We start from the raw sequence: 20657 nt of genomic DNA on the forward strand, positions 1-20657 counted from the left end.
TTCAGCATTTCCCAGGAGATCATTTAGGAAAATCAAATTTGTTTGATGCTTGTGCTGCAAGTGTGAAGGTGAGTTCGATCAAGGAATCCTCGGTAGCCAGCAGAAGTTCCGCCAAAGCCGATGTGGAAGCCAGTATTACATTTCCTGTGAGGGATTAGAGCATCAGGGCCAGGAGAGGCAGGTTTTGGCCATGGCGGATTACAACTAGAAGCGACTGGTGTATGAGGATGAAGAGGGAAGTGACGATGAAGAGGGAAGTGACGATAAAGAAGACAAGTGAATTTTTGGAAGGAAATATCAGAGAAGATTTGACCCAGTGTCTTAAGTGATAAAAGTATACATGTTGTTTCAGCATAGATACATAGTACCTTTGAGAAGTTTGTGATTAGGCACACAAAAAGCCACCATATATTGACTACGAGCTAATGCTAATGGCTTGCTTTAATGAGTAATCGACTGGGGAATGAAAGAGAACAATTGTTCCAGACGACTGAATTGCAATGGATGCATGACTAGCATGTTCTAACATGGAATTGTCAGACCAAATACCACAAGTATGTCTCTATTTGTTTACTTCAATGTGAGTGAGCTTTGAACTATGTGATTCCTAAGTCGTAAGAAGAGATGTACTGGACTGGTCAGTCTTGATAAAAGGAAAGTCACATGAAAGGGGAAGCAGAGTTTAATCATGGGCTGACTACAAGCTATCTTTCCATGATTGCAAAAAGGTTGTTTGCATTAGAACAACCCATTTGTAAATATGGTTCTCATTGTACTACATTCTGATTCCACCTTGAAAGTTTCCAAAAATGTTAATTGTACATAAAAACAACTTACTCTTTTGGGATGCTTTTTGTTTTCTTTTCTGTCACTTCATCTTCAAATTTCATTAGTTCTGTAGAAAAATATATCGAATTAAACAAAGGCATGAAGAATTGGTAATATACAAATATATCATTGAGTTCTGGCAGAACATAATAACTTTAGACAAGTGAACAATAATATAAACAAGGAAGCTTATAAGGACTTCAATGACTTCAAGACTGAAGTAGGACTTAAGTACTGTAGTGCTACTATGAATACGAATTCCCCTCCAGGATTCTCTCATCTTTTGCAATGGTTCCAGGCACCGCACTGCATGCTTGTAAGGTTTCAGAGGTACAATTCAGTTCATGTGGCATGAGCAGTAGTGGAAACAAAGGACCAAAAGTAATTCAACCATATCACCCAACCCAGAAGGAACAATACTGGTTTCCAATCCAAGTTTGCAACATCTCCAAGACCAGCTGCATTACAGACAAGTTGAGAAGATCCCAACTCCCCTACATAGATGGCCGATAAAGACAGGCCTTCGCCATCCTCACTTCTAGGATATGGAACACCATTCCCATAACATGAGAAATGGCCTAACCCTTCTTTAAGTCAGCAAGGAACTGAGGCCCAACTCTTCAAAGTATGTGATCTGAGGTGCTTGGCTCCATGAACAAGAGCCTCCAACCTGGCTCAGGGAGTGGTAAAGGGACAACGAGAAGCGCGTGAAGAAGCTCATAATACTGCCATTTTCACTAAGAAATGCATTTTTTCATTCAGTTCAAGTTTAGTCTGTTTTACCTTTGATAACAACAGCTGATTTCAAATTATTGCGCAGGAAAAGCTCATTGTTTTCCAGGAGCATCTGTTTAGCCATCACGTCTTCACATAGTTTGGCATCATTGCATAGTGCCCTGAGCAGGCTAGTCCGGGTCTGCTCTGTAAACCAATGGAAAAGATAACAAAAGTTAGCATAGAGCACACAATTGTGCAATTCACTCTAACTGAAGAAATTCCAATTTCCAGGTCAGAGGCGGCCAAAGTAGATTTGGGGAGGTTGGGGGAAGGGGTATTCATGCCAGATATTTGGAATAACCTGGAAACGAGTTTACATCTGACCCACTGCGGTTAAGTAGGATAACCAGAAAAATAGCCCTTCTGGAATTACACTGGAATATGCTTGCTCAACAGAAACACAACTCAACTAGTTATTCGAACCACTGATTTTACCTTGTCACTATATATGTGTATTACTTAATATTTATTGCATGGCATATAGTTAACTTGGCAGATTTCATTATTTATTTTTCTTAGCAACATCCCCCTTAAGATTCATTTTAATACTCGAAGGACATCGAATTCTCTTCATGGCAAATACTGACTGAGAACTAGGACAGCATTCAAGAACCGATATATATGTTTAGCAAGTTGTTTCAGGATACTCTAGCTATTAAATGGTAACGATGTTTTTCCAATACTTGGCTACCCACACTGGTGGTAAAAATCGGGCTTTACAATTTTCAAAGTTTTTTTTTTTATATCATACTTCTTAATTATGCTTTGGAATGTTTGTATTCCGGATTAAAAGAACAGTGCACGCAACGATATTTGTTTCAAACCTTTGATAGAAATAGGTAGTCTATAACAGAAGAAAAAAAGTAATGGCAATTAATTTTTTATTTCATATTCTTATAAAGGCGATTCAAGCGGAAGAGTGTTAGTTACTAGATATCAGAACTTTCTGAAATCACAAACCTCATGATGCATCTATTACTATGCAAACCATACCTGAACCCTGAAGCATGCAACCATCACCACCACCATCATGATAAAATAAACACCTGCTGATATTTAGGTCCTAGCTTATCTGTAACCTTCCATATGCAAAAAGAAAAACCTGAAATAGGAAGTGAAATCGCTTATAATCCTAGTAGAATAGTAGTATTATTATGTTTTTCACAAATGCAACTCAGTATATACCAAAGAGAAAGAAAGTATTGCATTTGGAAACATTGGAGAGACCTCCTCATTGCCCTCAATGAAGTCAACTGCACCATACTCCTTTTTAGGTCTCACCTATGCAGCGCGCATGCGCTGCTTAGGAAAAAGACCTTTAGTAATCGCTTCAGCTTTGCAGGCAAAAACGGGTACGCGTTGCATTGCTTTGAATGGCAACTCGTGCACGTTTGGCAATTCCCCTGTGGGAACGAGCAGCACCATGTGTTAGCAATTGTCGCGCTCACTCCGGCAAGGTAAACACTGCGTGTCCTGCTTTCGGCCACACTCCCCCCACCCCTCCCACTTGTTTCTTCTGAAAACGATGGCATGCACCCCACGCTTCTGAAATGAGTCTTCTCTTTGATGGGCAGTTTTGTGATGAGACAGGTGCTAGTATTAAGGAATGAACAATAACAGTGGCAATGGACCAGTTATCCTCTTGAGCAACAGACGCAGGTGGGTGTTTGCCACATCATTTCCCTGGGCTGCAGGCCCCTGCGAAGCTTGACCCCCCTCCAGGCCCAACGCCGCAAACAGTTTATCATCTGACACTCCAAAAAGTATCAGCAGGCGGCGCTCTTAGCCGCTCAAGAGAGGGCTCTTAGGCTGTCATTTCCTAAATTCAGTGTACACCATTCATTCATGAGTCTTTCAAAATCGAGGGGGTTATACTTTGAATTAAAGCAAACCCAAACCCCTTTTTCCAAAGTCGGAAAAGGGACGCAGTGATGACATCATAGCCGCCAGGATCTCTAACACTCAAATGTGATGTCATACGATGTGTGACATCCTACTGTGTGAGAATATTTTATTATTTCAATCGGAGTAAAAGTTACAACTGTGCGGAACGGGGAAAAATATTAAAATATTCAAGGATCAAAAGAAGGGGCTTCTGATGGCGTGTGCACGTTGGCCTCTCAGATGTGCTCTGTGCTGCAGTGAGGGTTTAGGTGTCACAACTAGAATGTTTCAAACACGGTAATGGAGGTGCTGGAGCAAAGCTGTTTCAAGAGTGACCCCTGCAGGCACAAAGGAGATAATGGATTTATTGTTTGCTGGATGACCTACAGTTGGCCCAAAAGCAAGAATATGTTTAGAGGGAATAAAGTAAATTCAGGGACTCCATGGGGACCCTGTCACTCAATTGGGCCCCTGTCACTCAATGGGGCCACTGGCACTCAATGGGGCCACTGGCACTCAATGGGGCCACTGTGACTCAATGGGGCCACTGTCACTCAATGGGGCCACTGTCAATCAATGGGGCCATGGTCACTCAATAGGCCCACTGTCACTCAATGTGGCCACTGTCATTCAATGGGTACACTGTCACTCAATGGGGACACTGTTACTCAATGGCACCACGTCACTCAATGGGACCACTGTCACTCAATGGGGCCCCTGTCATTTCCAGTTGGAAGGGGAATGGAAAAGGACAGAAAGGGTACACAGGTTCCGTCTGACGACACATCCTTTCTACGTACGAATGGTCTACCTGTGAGCATGACGTGTTGTCACAGCGTGTTCCCTGGGACTGCCAATTAAATGGAAGTCTATTGGTGATGGTGCACATATCTGGGGCACCTGCACAGGGGCAATGCCTAGCATCACTGGATGTAACACAAGAGGATGGAACTCCTTGAAATATGGGGTCTGTGCCCTTAAATTTCAATGAGGAGGTCTACTTCACAGATGTGTACAGGCTTGTGTCATGCCACTGCCCAGGAAACACCAGTTAGCACTAGGGGATTCAGCATGCCTTATACATTCAACACTAACAGGGTCAATGGCACCTCCAGGAGAGACACACAGTTATTGTGAACCGCTACTCACAAGGTGGAGGGATGCATAGGCTTGGCAGTAGTGGTTAATACAATTAATACAGTAGTGAGCGCCAGCTAGATAACCGGCACGGTGTGCGTGCCGCGTGGTGATAGGTGATGCGAGCGAGGGTATAGGTCGTGGGTGTGTGTTGTCCCGTGATCTGTGAGAGTCATGGTAAGACGGTAGCAGTGTCTTCTGGCCTCCTCCGAGCCACCTGGCAGTCCTCTTACAGGCGCATCCGCCTCTCAGCACGCATCAGCTTCGTGAGTCGCCACATTTACTCTTCTCCCGCTCCCCATTTCTTGCCGCCACCCGGCACTTAAGCCCTCTCCTCCCCCAGACACTGGACGTTATCATTTACAGGTCTTGGGAGACGTGTCCACCTACGGATCGGCGTACCCACCTCTTCTCCTTCCACGACTCTCACAGATCACAGGACAACACACACCGCGATCTATACCATCGCCCGCATCACCTATTACCACACGGCACGCATACCGTGCTGGTTATCCATGAGGAGTACCGCCTCCTCCATTTCTTTTGAGTCTACCGCACACCCCGGCCAGGTTGGAATTATCACCAGCTCTATGGGGCCTGCTTTCATTATCCCTACAAACGCTACACAGCCCTGAAGAGTCACAGGACCACTCCTAGTGACAAAACACGTGTCGGCTGGTTGTTTGTTTCAAATTCAGTTGTTGCTTCATTAAAATAACTTTTCAACTCTATACTGGTGTCAACCACTGCAATTGTAATTCGCTGGAGACTTCCACATCATTGTTATACCCCCACTACGTGTGCCCGGGACTGTGCTCCTTTCCCAGTGTGGGTCCTTCGATTCACACACTTCCGGGGGATATTGGGTAATTCCCCCAACCTGGCAGCACCGTACCTACTCAGGTTCGCGTAAGACACCACGCATACTAGTCTGAGCGCCATTCTTGCTGACTACACTAAAAACCCAACCCCTAGCCTTCACTTGGAGATTCTGAACATGAAACTGAGAGGGTCTCAGATTAGATTAGTGTCAAGAGTTGATGGTAATTTCTGGAACTACACGGAAGTATATGCAAACCTTCTTCAACCAGCAAATAAGAAATAAGGCAAGTGATTGCATGCCGCGAGCCAGAGTGTTTGTTCCTATTGCCCTTACCTATGAGCATGTTAATACTCCCACTGGTGGTTCAGGTCACATTTTTATATCACAATATTTTGGTGGTTGATATTCCATCATACAACCTACTACAGTGTTGTGTGAAATGCTAGTTTGGGAGTACATAGCTTTAAAATGTCATATCAGCACCTATTTCTTTCAATATATTACATAATGTTTACCCATTCACCTGTACTTCTCCACTTTCCATTTGTTTAGATATGTGACAAGATAGATTTTATGAGTGTTAACCCATTTTTAGGTCGAGCATTCAAGATCTCTTGTATATGCTTTAGTATATACTTAAATGTGTATGTACTTTGTGGGCCCTGGAGATCGGCCCTAGGACTTGTCTGCTTCCTCTTAGAGACTTTGTTTTCTGTTCAACTGCCTCTATCTAACTGTCTTGATAGAAAACGAGCCATAGAGGACAGAAAACTACCAGAAGTGCTTTCTGCTGAGGGACTTTCTTTTTTTAATTTTTCTGGCAACTGCCTCTATTTAACTTTCTTGATAGAAAACGACCAGGAGATGTTGGTAAAATACCTGAATCACTTTAGCATCATCTAGATTCCAGTCCATAGAAATTGCCTTCCACGAGGAACTGTAGACAATATTTTTTCAAATCTTGTATTTTCAGTGATATGACCACCGAAGACCCTGATTTTAAATTAAAAACAGAGCTTTGGACTATACCATTTCCCACTCAAAGGCAATATTTCCCTCCATGTGTTCCCATACCTAGCGTGTCACACAGTTTGGTGCTTATTTTCCCTCCATGTTAAAGAACAGCAGATGTTTCAGCAACCAGGCTAATGTGTTGCATAGCTAAATACATATGAGCTCCCAAAGGCGAGACCGATTGCATTGCAAATGCTTGTTTGTATTGTGATAGTCTGCTGAAGGTATCCTTAATTGCAATTACATGAACGGTATAAGGAATGCTGAGAAAACTTGCCTCACCCTTGCATACAACTAGATATCATAAAACGAATGTCCCTCTTGCACAAAATAGTGTAGAAGGGGCAGTATTCAAAGATTTCATAGACATTTTTCAGTTCTTTTTTTATGAGGAAGAGATAGTATGTCTTTGAGTGTGGCCATGTCCTGACCTATCTAGTAAGAGTGAAGCTCTTTCTGTCAATTCTTTCAAAGCTTAACAAGCCCTAAGGTATGATATTACTTAAGAGGCAACAAAAGACATTTCACAACCTAAGACATCAAAATGGAGTCTTTAATTGATGATTCCTTTAGTGCAAAAGAAGATGATATTGTGAACTTGCAGGTTTTACCTAGTGTACTGAGGACATCTAGTCATAGTGTGGATTTCCAAATGAAGAGTTTCCTAAATGTGATCTGGGTACTTCTAGCAAGATGCAGTCTCTTGAGATAAGTGTCTTGTGCCGCTGTTACCTGAGGACTTCAGTACTACATCTAGTCACTAGTCCCGCTCTTCCCAGCATGGTCTGAATTGCTTGAATTATGCAATCCCAGGTATTTTGAGGGCTGTAAATGCTATCTTCCATACACATTCACCACTAATTGGTCAAGTAACTGGCAAACGTTTGGAGCGACAAAAGGCTTCTTTATGGATGGGCTGCAATTCACAAGGGTGAAAGATGAATAAAAAAATAGGTCTTTTTCAGTTCAAGTAAATGCTAGGCAATCTAGAGGGCACTACAAGCAGGAGCCACTACAAGCTGCAAAGGTGACTTTACTGCTCACTAAAAGGCAGCTAAATGTCATTTTGCCTAAGGATGCAACAATTCTTGCATGATCCCTGTCTGTAACGGGATAGCAGTGGTAAGCAATAATACATACATTATCTAGTTTTTGAGGCTTCACAATACCATAACTGTTATAGAACAAATCCTAAGAGAAAAAAACAATACATGTTCCATCCATAATGAAACTCTTAGGCCCTCATTAATAGTTGGGTAGATTTTGGTGGCTGGATATCAAAGGCCCAGAATTTGTGATACTGGCTAGTATCCCCACACTAAAACCTACTGATTACAAGGTTTTTTCCACAGTGAGGTCAGGAGATAGGGTACGGTAGGGGCACTCTAGGGGTACCCTTGTCTGCCCCCTGTGGTTTGCTCTGGGCAGGGGATAGCAGCGAGAAAAACCCAGGGCTCTGTCATTGGCCCACAGCTGTCCTGCGTTCAGAAAGGGGCAAGGGATTAGGGGCACAGGGCATGACTATAGAGAGCATTGTATGCTCTCCCCATGATGCTGTAGAGGGGCACATGGAGGCCAGGAAGTGTTCCTGCCCTCAGAGGTTGCAGTGTTTGATCAGATGCACTCCTGCACACTACGAAACCGACCTGTGGCTCTAGGTCAGGAAATATTTTATCCACGGTTTGCAGGCCTGTAACATTTAGTACCGGGCCACTCAGAATAGTGAGCAGCAGAACTATACCCAGAGTTATCGCTCTGGCTGGAATACTGCTACTCATAAGGAGGGTCCTAGTGGCAAAAAAACAGCAGAAACATTTACAATAAGACATAGTCAGTTTTCTGACCTGTTCAAATCGAATGATGTTTCCTTTGTACAGTCTAATTCTGTAAACACTTGGAGTGTGCCGGGTTGTGTGTGCTGAGAACCCTTCTGCCTACTTCTGCCTACTTCTCGCGGAACCCGCTTCGCGGGTCCCGCATCGCTGGGCTTGCCTGCTGTTACCCTAGGACTTCTGCTTGTCTACTGGGAGGTGCGTCGTAGGAGCTGCAGGGCTGCGAGCAGAGCGCGGGTCTGGGACTACCTTTCCCAGAAGCGCCCGCCGCCCAGATTAACAGCACCTGGGCTGCTCTCCCTGCCGGCCCCTCCCCATCAGCCTGAAAAACCTTAGCCTTCGGTTTACCTGTGGGACGCCTCGCTGTAAACACTTGGAGTGTGCCGGGTTGTGTGTGCTGAGAACCCTTCTGCCTACTTCTGCCTACTTCTCGCGGAACCCGCTTCGCGGGTCCCGCATCGCTGGGATTGCCTGCTGTTACCCAAGGACTTCTGCTTGTCTACTGGGAGGTGCGTCGTAGGAGCTGCAGGGCTGCGAGCAGAGCGCGGGTCTGGGACTACCTTTTCCAGAAACGCCCGCCGCCCAGATTAACAGCACCTGGGCTGCTCTCCCTGCCGGCCCCTCCCCATCAGCCTGAAAAACCTTAGCCTTCGGTTTACCTGTGGGACGCCTCGCTGTAAACACTTGGAGTGTGCCGGGTTGTGTGTGCTGAGAACCCTTCTGCCTACTTCTGCCTACTTCTCGCGGAACCCGCTTCGCGGGTCCCGGAACGCTGGGATTGCCTGCTGTTACCCAAGGGCTTCTGCTTGTCTACTGGGAGGTGCGTCGTAGGAGCTGCAGGGCTGCGAGCAGAGCGTGGGTCTGGGACTACCTTTCCCAGAAGCGCCCGCCGCCCAGGTTAACAGCACCTGGGCTGCTCTCCCTGCCGGCCCCTCCCCTTTACCACAGACTTACAAATTGACTTGATCAGTGCCGCTGCGCTGGAGCGACCGGGAGAAGCCCGGGACAAGGGCGGGACCATCTGTGGCCGTCAGGGGCCGAAGGAGGCCGGGTCGGGCCCCCCCTCTGTCATCTCGTAATTTCGATATTTGGGTTACTTTTACTAAGATTGTAGGTATTTTGTATTTGTATTTTATAGCACGTATACTGTATACCTTGAACACCCACAACCACCACTACCGATATTTCCAATCCGGTAGAGGCGGGGCTAGCTACCCTGGGCCCCTTGGATAAATATTTCTGTCGGGTTGTAAATGACATTGATAAGGAAATCGCATTGGCGGAGAGACGCGCCGAGCGTACGTTGTCTATTGAACTTCTTAAAATACCTATGGAAAAAAGACAACCGCAGGATTTCCCGGCAATGGTTCCCCCCCGGTCATCCTTAAATCTGCCAGCGGTAGTGGAAACACCCTATGCTTTTCCCCCCACGATAGACTTGTCGACTAATTCTTCTGTGATCTCTGACCTCTGCCCTCCCCCTGTAAGCACACTTCCCTTACCCACTGATCCAATAGGAAAGCCGATTTCGGCTCAACATAGTGTGTCAAACGAAGTGGTAAGAGCAAATTTATCATCAAAAAGGAAGAGGTGCCCTCCTCCCAAGAAGTGTTACCTGCCCAAACCCTCGAAAAAATCAAGGAAAGTGGTAGCATGCTCCTCTCAGGAACCCATTGGAGCAGGTCCCAGTGGGAACAAAACAAGCAAGGAAGGGGCTGCATCTGAGGCGGTTAGTTCTACTTTGATTAGCATCCACCCATTAGCTATGGGATTGTCAGAGCTTCCGCCTGCAGTTCCCGTCCTGCCTCCTGAGGAGAGTAGTGTCCCAGTTGGCCCTAGTTTCAGGACCCAAACGGGAGCGGGTGAGCTCTTGCATCTTACCCCTACCTTGTTACTCGAGATGGAGAAGTTGATGAGGTCTTTATTGACCCCACTCGAAGAACAAGGAAAAAAGCTAGCAGATAGGCTAGACCATTTTGAGCAGGCCACGTTGGATAATTTCTTCTCTACGAAGTCATTGATTAAGTCCCACATAAGGATAAGGGAGTGTAGTAATTGTCATCAACCTGGTGGGCAGGGGAAAGAAGTCCCGGCTGTTGTATCTCTTATAACGGTGGATAGTACCCTAACCAGGCCCCAGGAAAAGGGAAAAATGAAAAAGTCTAGCTTGGAGTCAATGAGCAACCCAAACACTAAGATCGCCAAAGAAATCAAGCTCCCTGCCTTAGTTGCCACGGGTTCAAAAGACCGCCCTAGTACTGCTAACTCTCCATCCAACATCCCTCAAGCTCCATCGAATAATCTAATAATTGGTCATAGCACTGTAGCCAGCAGTAGTAGGACCACCACTGAGAATAAAAGCACCTCTTCACAACTATCAAATGACATCCCACTTCTTCCCATCTCGTCTTCTGGACCTGTTGTCCCTGCCATCAGCATGCCCAAACCATTACTAGCGAAGGCACCGCGCAGGATACCACCTATGAATCTTACCCCAGATTCCTTTCCCTACGTGGCTGTCCTCACAAATGTGCCACCGCTGTTGGCTGGGCAAAGGGAAACGTTCCAAATGCTAAAAAATAAGGCAATGCATTGGTTAAGGGTTAACAGACCATTGCCAGGGGAAGTTGATGGCTTGATAATTGGAGTTCGAAGGACAGAGTGGATAGGTTGTACCTCTAAGAAACTGGGGGGTGATTGTATAGTTATTAATTTCCAAGATCCTAGGGTGGTAAACTTGATAACGAAACAGGACGGGGGTACTGGTTGTGGGGGGATTGGTATTGTGGATCTAACTTTTTTTTATCCAAGACCATCGGGTGTCGAATCTATTCTGACAATGTATCCAAGACCCCCAACCAGTGTCCCGTTTCTAGGGTTTTCTCCCCCTACTGTACCATTCCAACCGAACTGTTATTATGGTGGTATTAATACTAATTGTTTCAGATATTTGAGGAAGCCAGGGTGGGAGTATTGACAAATGTCTAAAAATTGTGCAAGTACCGAAGATGGTATCAATACCGGGAACCTATGTGGTGATCTTGTTAAAATTGTCAAGGACCCCTATGTGGAACTAATTAGCAGGAACAACGCTTTGGGGCTTGTGGCTTTGGAGCATCTACGTGAGGAAAGCAACCAAATTTCTGGGGGCGAGGATTTAATTATATCAAGTACTCAATGTAATCAAGAAGTTGAGATTAACAATTTAGATCTTGCAGGACCAGTGCCCAGGGACGGCCCAAGTGTAAGGAAGTTTTTCTCGTGGAACATTGCTGGGCTGGCCGGTAAGCTGATGTCTCAGGATTGGACCGATTTTGTAAATGGTTATGAAGTCTGTTTATTCCAGGAGACATGGGCATGTGATCCCGTTTTTCATCATGGTTACTTGAATTTCTCGATCTCGGCAAGCAAAGGTGCTAGGGGTTGACCAATGGGTGGCCTCACTATCTGGGTGAAACAAAGCTCACAAATTAAAGTAAAAATGGGTGATCTGGGCTGCAAGGATATCCTAATGCTAAGACTAGTCTCAGAAAATGGGGGAGTGTTAGATATTTACAATATATATGCTAGGGGCACTAACACAGGAAGTTCTCCCACTCTAGAGGCTCTGTCCAATTTCCTAGACTTGTACTCCCTGGGGAACAAAATTATAATAGCGGGTGACCTGAATAGGACTTTCGAGCCACTCGATAGTATGGATCATTCCGTGGGGCAGGATGAGGACACACATTGGGGTGTCCCGACCCTAACCTTGGCTCCCGTCAAGCGGTGGACTAAAGATATTTTGTTAATGAATGCCATCTGCTTGGAACATGGGTTAAGAGCTCTCAATGGAAGAACGAAAGGTGATAGGGAAGGTGTGTCCACCTTTGATAATGGTCTAAACCATAGTAGGATTGATTATGTCATTTGCAGCCTTAGTCTATGGCAGTGGGTTAGGGACATGAAAGTAGAGGGTAGATTGGAAAGTGATCACAATCCCCTCTGTGTGACCCACAATTGGTGGTCAACAGGGTTTGGTGGTGAGCAATTGAACGAAGATTTAATGCCCATAATACCAATGATATGCGTAGACTTAATTGGCCTAGTGTTTTGGCGAATGCAGATTCTATGGACTCTATAAGTACTGAGTTGGATGTTGCAATTGTTGCAATGGAATCTGAAAATTCTGTTAACCCAGGGTCTAGGGAAATAACGGATATACATAATAAATTCTTCACCTCTATAAGACCTCATTTTGTGAGAGCTTGTAAGCCTAACAGGAAACACCCACCCAAACCAGCTAGGGGGTTTAACCAGCAGTGTAGGGTAGCTAGGTTAGCATTAGGCAATGCCATAAGGAATAGGGACAGGGATGCCATTAGTAAGGCGAGGAAGCACTACAAGGCCAGCATAGCATTAGCAAAAAAAATATGGGACGAAGAGTACTGGGTAGAATTGAAAGAAGCATCAGGGGGCAAGGACTCCAGGTTATTCTGGAGGTTATTAAAGTGGGGAAGAGGTGGGACTCCGAACAAACCAGATAACAATGTTGCAGAGGGTGCTTGGGTAGAATACTTCAAACCCCAATATGCAGAATACAAGGAGGTTGGGTTTGCGAAAACTATTCCAGTAGTATTCGCAATGGGAAATTTATTCTCCCTTAAAGAAACAGAAGCTGCAATACGTGCCGCCCAAGGGGGAAGGGCCCCGGGTCTCGATGGGATACCCTCTGATGTCTTTAAAAATGATATGGAACGGTGGGTTAGATATGTTTCCCTTTTGGGAAACTCCATCGCCAAAGGAGCTGAAGTCCCAGAGGTATGGAAGGGGGAGATCATTATACCTATATACAAAAAAGGGGATAGGTCCCTCCCGGCTAACTATAGGCCAATAGGCTTGATTGCCACCATTCAAAAGGTGGTAGGAAGAATGGTGGTAAACAAGCTGATGGAATGGGTTGAGGAGAATAATGCATTGTCCCCCTACCAGGCAGGTTTTAGGCGGGCCACAAGTACGGTAGACCAGGTGTTCCGGTTTGCCTTACTTCAATGGGGAACGGTGGTGTTAGGCGAGGGCAGCCTGTATGTCGCTTTTGTCGACTTGCGGGCTGCCTTCGACCTGGTCCCGAGGGAGCAGCTATGGGAGGTCCTGAGTGATATTGGCCTTCCGGCCGAGTTGTTAACCTTGATCATGAGGCTGCACGAGGCCAATTTTGCCAGGGTCCAATGGGGCACAAACGGGGAATCTTCCTCCGATTTCCCCGTCGAACGTGGTGTCCGACAGGGATGCGCGATGGCACCCTTGCTCTTTTCGTTATTTATTAACGGAATTGTGGCTCGGATGTTGGATGTCTGTGTGGATGCACCTTCGTTGGCGGGCATCAGGGTTCCGATCCTGATGTTCGCCGACGACACATTGATCTTGTCCAAAACACCGGGAGGCCTGCAGCGTGCCCTCCACATCTTTGACCGCTTTTGCGGAGAACATTGAAACAAAAAGGAGTTAGGTCCTAGCGGGACAGAGGCAGGCTGGACCATTCATAAAGCAATACAACACAAATAATGCCTGCACCCTTATTATTTAGTGACACATGATTATTTAAATGTGGACCACACCGTTAATGAATGTAGGTAGATCCGGTACCTCGATTTGTACCAATTACTTTTTTTATTTTAAAGATGATTTCATACGTGTGTTTATGCACAAATAAACAGATACACTGACATTTATACCTTACTATCTACATATATACACAATTTATACAAAACTAAAATTATTAATAAAGTGAACACAAACCTAACAACATCATTACACCATTTATACAAAAACTATTAATTCTCTACTTCGTGATTTATCAAGAGACACTGTCAAATGCCTGGGAACATTCAAGGATTATTCGCAAAATCCTAATGTATAATTAATATACAAGTGTGTTCCCATTGGTAAGCCGACGCGTTTCGAGTTGGGGCCACCAGGGTTCCCAAACTCTCATCAGGGCCTTTTGATCAATCTGTGTAGGAAGTGAGAAGAAAATTAAAAAATCACTATTCGATCATATCATGTATCTCGTGTTGCTCTTATGCCATACCACGATAATTGCCAATCATGTACCTGTAGTTTGATTCATTGTGGGAGCAGTCTATTTAGGGGGCTTTTCGTTGAGAAGGGCTGTATCTCTTGCTTCTGCCCGTATTGCAGTGCCGGTGTGCTAATTTCTCTAAAACAGGGGGGGGAAAGACTATGTGAGCCCCTCGGTATCAAGCTGATAGTTTCAAAAAAATTATCATAATTACAGATGGAAACCTGAAGCGAGTCCTACCTCGTCTTGAGGGTTATCTACTGCTAGTGGACAATTGTTTGGGCTGATGGCGTCTTGCATGTAGTCATTACCTATTAAATGAGAATGCGTGTTAATTTAGAGCTTAATCGCCCCTCACCAGTATTTTCAGAAAAATATACTGAAAGGAGCAACTGGAAATCGTACCTGCACAAACATGTGCTTGTTCTGCCACTTGGCTTCCTCTGGCCTTCGTCGCTCAGGGACAAAATTTCAAAGCTCGGCTTGCGAGCGTGTTCAAATTCAAATGTTTCTGTAAAATAAGTGAATGGGACCGATAAATAACTCGCATGTTTAGCCTGATTATGACCTTGGTTCAACAGGACGGACAAGAACGGCACGGAGATTACTTGTTTGTTTTACTCCTTGCCAGCACACCAGCCTCCGCTCTCGCATGTAGTCAGGAATCATCCGACTCGTGTTTGATGCGGAAGACGTCACTTTTGTTAACGATGTGGGTTGGCTCTCAATGTTCAAGAATTATGGGAGATGTAGTTTTTCTTAAACTATGTCACAAACAATTGCGTAATCCATTCAGTTGCTCGTTTTCATTGAACAGATTGTGAATGTGATTATGTACAGTGAAGCCGAGACCCATACTTTTGCAGACACGGTCACACCGTGGATAATTCGGACATACTGTTTAGTCCGGTTAGGGTAGTGTTAAATTTCAAAATTAAATATGCTTCTTTTTGAAGCAGCATACTGTCGACATCACCAGGGCACTGTTGGCTATTTATTGTGAATAGTACAGACCATTCAAAGTCATTTTCATTGTGTGATTTTTCAATGAAGTGCTCGACCGTGGGGGCCGTGAGCACCTTTCTTTTCAATCGCGATTTATGTTGGCCAATGCGTGTATTGACCTGTTGGTTGGTTTTCCCAATATAAATCTTACTGCACGGACATCTTACCACATAGATTACATTTTTTGTTTTGCAGTTGGAAAAGGTAGAATGCTTCCATTTAACATTCATGTGTTGGAATTCGTTGCCCTCAATAGTGTTGGCACATGCCACACAGTTACCACATTTATGGTGGCCCTCCAATGGTTTCATATTCCAGATGGACAATAAGTCGTGTTTATACTTAGGCCTAGAAATGTCCGCCCGGACAATTTGTTGCCCAACACTTTTGTTTTTTTTATAGGCGAATATTGGCCTTGGGAAAGGGCATTCTAATCCCTCAAGCAGATGCCAGTTTTTCAAAACTGTCTGACGCATTCTATGCGTATCTGGGCCAAAAGTGGTCACACAGACAGGTCGATCTAGTTCTTCCTTCGGTCTGGACTGTAAGAGGCATTCACGTGGTGTGAACCGTGCCCTTTTGTAGGAATGTTTTAGGAGCTTTTTGGGATAGCCTCGATGTTTCAATTCGTCACAGAACTTCTGTGCGTGGTTGTCATAATCTCCTATTTCACTGCAGTTCCTACGTATCCGTAGCAGTTGTCCATAAGGGAGATTTGCTTTGAGGTTTCTTGAATGGTAGCTTCTATGGTGCAAAATGGTATTTTTGTCCGTAGGTTTTTTATACAGGGATGTTTTTAAACACCCTTCAACACAAGTCACTTCGACATCCAAAAATGTAATTCGGGTCGTGCTTGCCTCCATTGAAAATTTAATGTCTGGATGTCTCTCATTCATACAACCATGAAACGCCAATAGATCGGTCTGGCTCCCCTGCCACAGGAGCCAGACGTCATCTATATAGCGCAACCATTGGACAATGTGATCAGCAAAGGGGTTACTCGTATCGACAAATCTTTTTTCGTATTGTGCCATATATAGCACTGCCATCACCGGTGCATAAGGACATCCCATCGCGGTTCCTTTTATCTGCATGTAGAACTGGTCATTAAAGACAAAATAGTTCTTTTTAAGCGCTATTTCGGCTAATCTCAGAATGAACGATGTAGGCACTCTATGTGGCCGTGGTCTACTTTCTAGATAGTACTCCATTACTTCTAGGGCCTCGTCCTGTGGGATCTGAGTGTACAGGGACGTTACGTCCATTGTGACCATTAGTTGAATTGATGGATCAAATGGTGTCCCCTCGACTTTTAACAAAAAATCGGTTGTGTCCTTTAGGTACGATTTTACCTCTATGATAAAAGGCTTGAGGAAAAAATCCACATATTTGGATATAGATTCTAAACAAGAATCACAACCCGATACTATGGGTCGACCCGGTGGTTCATGTAGATTTTTGTGAATTTTGGGTAATAGGTACAGGACTGGTGTCCTGGGGAATTTCTTGTTGAGGAACTCAAATTCCTTATTACCCAAGAAGCCCTGTTCTTTACCTATCTCAAGGACGACGTTAATCTGCCCTTGGATCTCCTTAGTTGGATCTTCTGATAGCTTCCGATACCACGAGGCATTTTCAACTTGTTTAAGCCCTTCCGATAAATACATGTCTCGGGGCCACACAACCACCGCTCCCCCTTTATCCGCCTGCTTGATAACCACCGAAGTATCGTCTTTCAACCTCTGGATTGCATTACGCTCTCCTTTGGTGAGGTTCGGCTGTATAAATCTCTTCTCTTTCTCCATTTTATTAATGGATGACAGCAGGATTTGTTCGAATGCTTTAATTTGTTGTGGGATATTTTCGTGGGGTACAAATTTTGACTTATTTCTTAGCCCAGTGGTTTCATTGTTAGGAGTTGTTGGTTGGTTGAAGAAAAATGCCTTGAGCCTTAGTTTTCTACAGAATTCCAAAGTCTCGACCTTCAATTTGGTAAAATCTGTTTTCCTACATGGGACAAACTTCAGGCCTAGATTCAATAAAGACTCCTCGTCTTTTGTTAGATTTTTCTGAGATAAATTGACCACTGTGTTGGGTTTTATGATTTGTAGAACCGGTTGCGTGTCCTCATTTCCCATGGCGCTTTGAATCGTGTTTTTGTTTGTGGGCCCCTTTCTAAAAAAGCAACCTGTTTCCTGGGGTTGCCTCTCGAGTCAGAGTCCGAAGACTCAGACGAGGAAGTCTCTGAAAAAGTGGTGAAACGATTTCTTGATCTTCCTTGGTAGTTAGACAGTGCCCTGCGTGAGTCAGACGAGGTGTAATAGTCCTCTTTCAAGAAAGGATACACTTGTTCAATCTTGAAAGACTTGGTGTCTCTTTCGTATTTAATAGTTTTGTCGTTTATAGAGTTATCTTTAAATACCTGTATCTCTTTGTCAAACTTTTCCAGAAGTGCTTTAGCGTCTGCAATTGTGGGGTCGTTTTGAATGGCTTTAGTTAATGTCTCTATTTCTTCCTCCTCTTGGCGGCACAATCTCTGGGCAGTTTCTATGGTATGGACCATCAGATCCCGACTACATTTGGTGTTTATAAAACTGAACCCCTTCTTATACTCTACGTCATCTGTAAAGATCCATCAATTCAAATAATGGTCACAATGGACGTAACGTCCCTGTACACCCAGATCCCACAGGACGAGGCCCTAGAAGTAATGGAGTACTATCTAGAAAGTAGACCACGGCCACATAGAGTGCCTACATCGTTCATTCTGAGATTAGCCGAAATAGCGCTTAAAAAGAACTATTTTGTCTTTAATGACCAGTTCTACATGCAGATAAAAGGAACCGCGATGGGATGTCCTTATGCACCGGAGATGGCAGTGCTATATATGGCACAATACGAAAAAAGATTTGTCGATACGAGTAACCCCTTTTCTGATCACATTGTCCAATGGTTGCGCTATATAGATGACGTCTGGCTCCTGTGGCAGGGGAGCCAGACCGATCTATTGGCGTTTCATGGTTGGATGAATGAGAGACATCCAGACATTACATTTTCAATGGAGGCAAGCACGACCCGAATGACATTTTTGGATGTCGAAGTGACTTCTGTTGAAGGGTGTTTAAAAACATCCCTGTATAAAAAAGCTACGGACAAAAATACCATTTTGCACCATAGAAGCTACCACCCAAGAAACCTCAAAGCAAATCTCCCTTATGGACAACTGCTACGGATACGTAGGAACTGCAGTGAAATAGGAGATTATGACAACCACGCACAGAAGTTCTGTGACGAAATGAAACATCGAGGCTATCCCAAAAAGCTCCTAAAACATTCCTACAAAAGGGCACGGTTCACACCACGTGAATGCCTCTTACAGTCCAGACCGAAGGGAGAACTAGATCGACCTGTCTGTGTGACCACTTTTGGCCCAGATACGCATAGAATGCGTCAGACAGTTTTGAAAAACTGGCATCTGCTTGAGGGATTAGAATGCCCTTTCCCAAGGCCAATATTCGCCTATAAAAAAAAACAAAAGTGTTGGGCAACAAATTGTCCGGGCGGACATTTCTAGGCCTAAGTATAAACACGACTTATTGTCCATCTGGAATATGAAACCATTGGAGGGCCACCATAAATGTGGTAACTGTGTGGCATGTGCCAACACTATTGAGGGCAACGAATTCCAACACATGAATGTTAAATGGAAGCATTCTACCTTTTCCAACTGCAAAACAAAAAATGTAATCTATGTGGTAAGATGTCCGTGCAGTAAGATTTATATTGGGAAAACCAACCAACAGGTCAATGCACGCATTGGCCAACATAAATCGCGTTTGAAAAGAAAGGTGCTCACGGCCCCCATGGTCGAGCACTTCATTGAAAAATCACACAATGAAAATGACTTTGAATGGTCTGTACTATTCACAATAAATAGCCAACAGTGCCCTGGTGATGTCGACAGTATGCTGCTTCAAAAAGAAGCATATTTAATTTTGAAATTTAACACTACCCTAACCGGACTAAACAGTATGTCCGAATTATCCAGGGTGTGACCGTGTCTGCAAAAGTATGGGTCTCAGCTTCACTGTACATAATCACATTCACAATCTGTTCAATGAAAACGAGCAACTGAATGGATTACGCAATTGTTTGTGACATAGTTTAAGAAAAACTACATCTCCCATAATTCTTGAACATTGAGAGCCAACCCACATCGTTAACAAAAGTGACGTCTTCCGCATCAAACACGAGTCGGATGATTCCTGACTACATGCGAGAGCGGAGGCTGGTGTGCTGGCAAGGAGTAAAACAAACAAGTAAGCTCCATGCCGTTCTTGTCTGTCCTGTTGAACCAAGGTCATAATCAGGCTAAACATGCGAGTTATTTATCGGTCCCATTCACTTATTTTACAGAAACATTTGAATTTGAACACGCTCACAAGCCGAGCTTTGAAATTTTGTCCCTGAGCGACGAACGCCAGAGGAAGCCAAGTGGCAGAACAAGCACATGTTTGTGCAGGTACGATTTCCAGTTGCTCCTTTCAGTATATTTTTCTGAAAATACTGGTGAGGGGCGATTAAGCTCTAAATTAACACGCATTCTCATTTAATAGGTAATGACTACATGCAAGACGCCATCAGCCCAAACAATTGTCCACTAGCAGTAGATAACCCTCAAGACGAGGTAGGACTTGCTTCAGGTTTCCATCTGTAATTATGATAATTTTTTTGAAACTATCAGCTTGATACCGAGGGGCTCACATAGTCTTCCCCCCCCCCCCTGTTTTAGAGAAATTAGCACACCGGCACGGCAATACGGGCAGAAGCAAGAGATACAGCCCTTCTCAACGAAAAGCCCCCTAAATAGACTGCTCCCACAGTGAATCAAACTACAGGTACATGATTGGCAATTATCATGGTATGGCATAAGAGCAACACGAGATACATGATATGATCGAATAGTGATTTTTTTATTTTCTTCTCACTTCCTACACAGATTGATCAAAAGGCCCTGATGAGAGTTTGGGAACCCTGGTGGCCCCAACTCGAAACGCGTCGGCTTACCAATGGGAACACACTTGTATATTAATTATACATTAGGATTTCGCGAATAATCCTTGAATGTTCCCAGGCATTTGACAGTGTCTCTTGATAAATCACGAAGTAGAGAATTAATAGTTTTTGTATAAATGGTGTAATGATGTTGTTAGGTTTGTGTTCACTTTATTAATAATTTTAGTTTTGTATAAACTGTGTATATATGTAGATAGTAAGGTATAAATGTCAGTGTATC

At 44.3% G+C, this 20657-nt stretch overlaps 1 protein-coding gene across 1 annotated transcript in view; it reads right to left on the bottom strand.

Moving 5' to 3' along the window:
• Positions 1 to 20657, bottom strand: part of VWA3B (von Willebrand factor A domain containing 3B) — a 1052517-nt gene that overhangs the window by 623864 nt on the left and 407996 nt on the right. The window contains exons 18-19 of the mRNA XM_078658240.1: positions 1612 to 1749; positions 838 to 895 (exon numbers count right to left, since the gene is read on the bottom strand). Of these exons, the coding sequence (XP_078514366.1) occupies positions 838 to 895; positions 1612 to 1749 (196 nt within the window). The remainder of the gene's footprint in view (positions 1 to 837; positions 896 to 1611; positions 1750 to 20657) is intronic.

The sequence above is a fragment of the Lissotriton helveticus genome, chromosome 8 (genome assembly GCF_964261635.1).
Source record: "Lissotriton helveticus chromosome 8, aLisHel1.1, whole genome shotgun sequence".
Taxonomy (NCBI): Eukaryota; Metazoa; Chordata; class Amphibia; order Caudata; family Salamandridae; genus Lissotriton; species Lissotriton helveticus.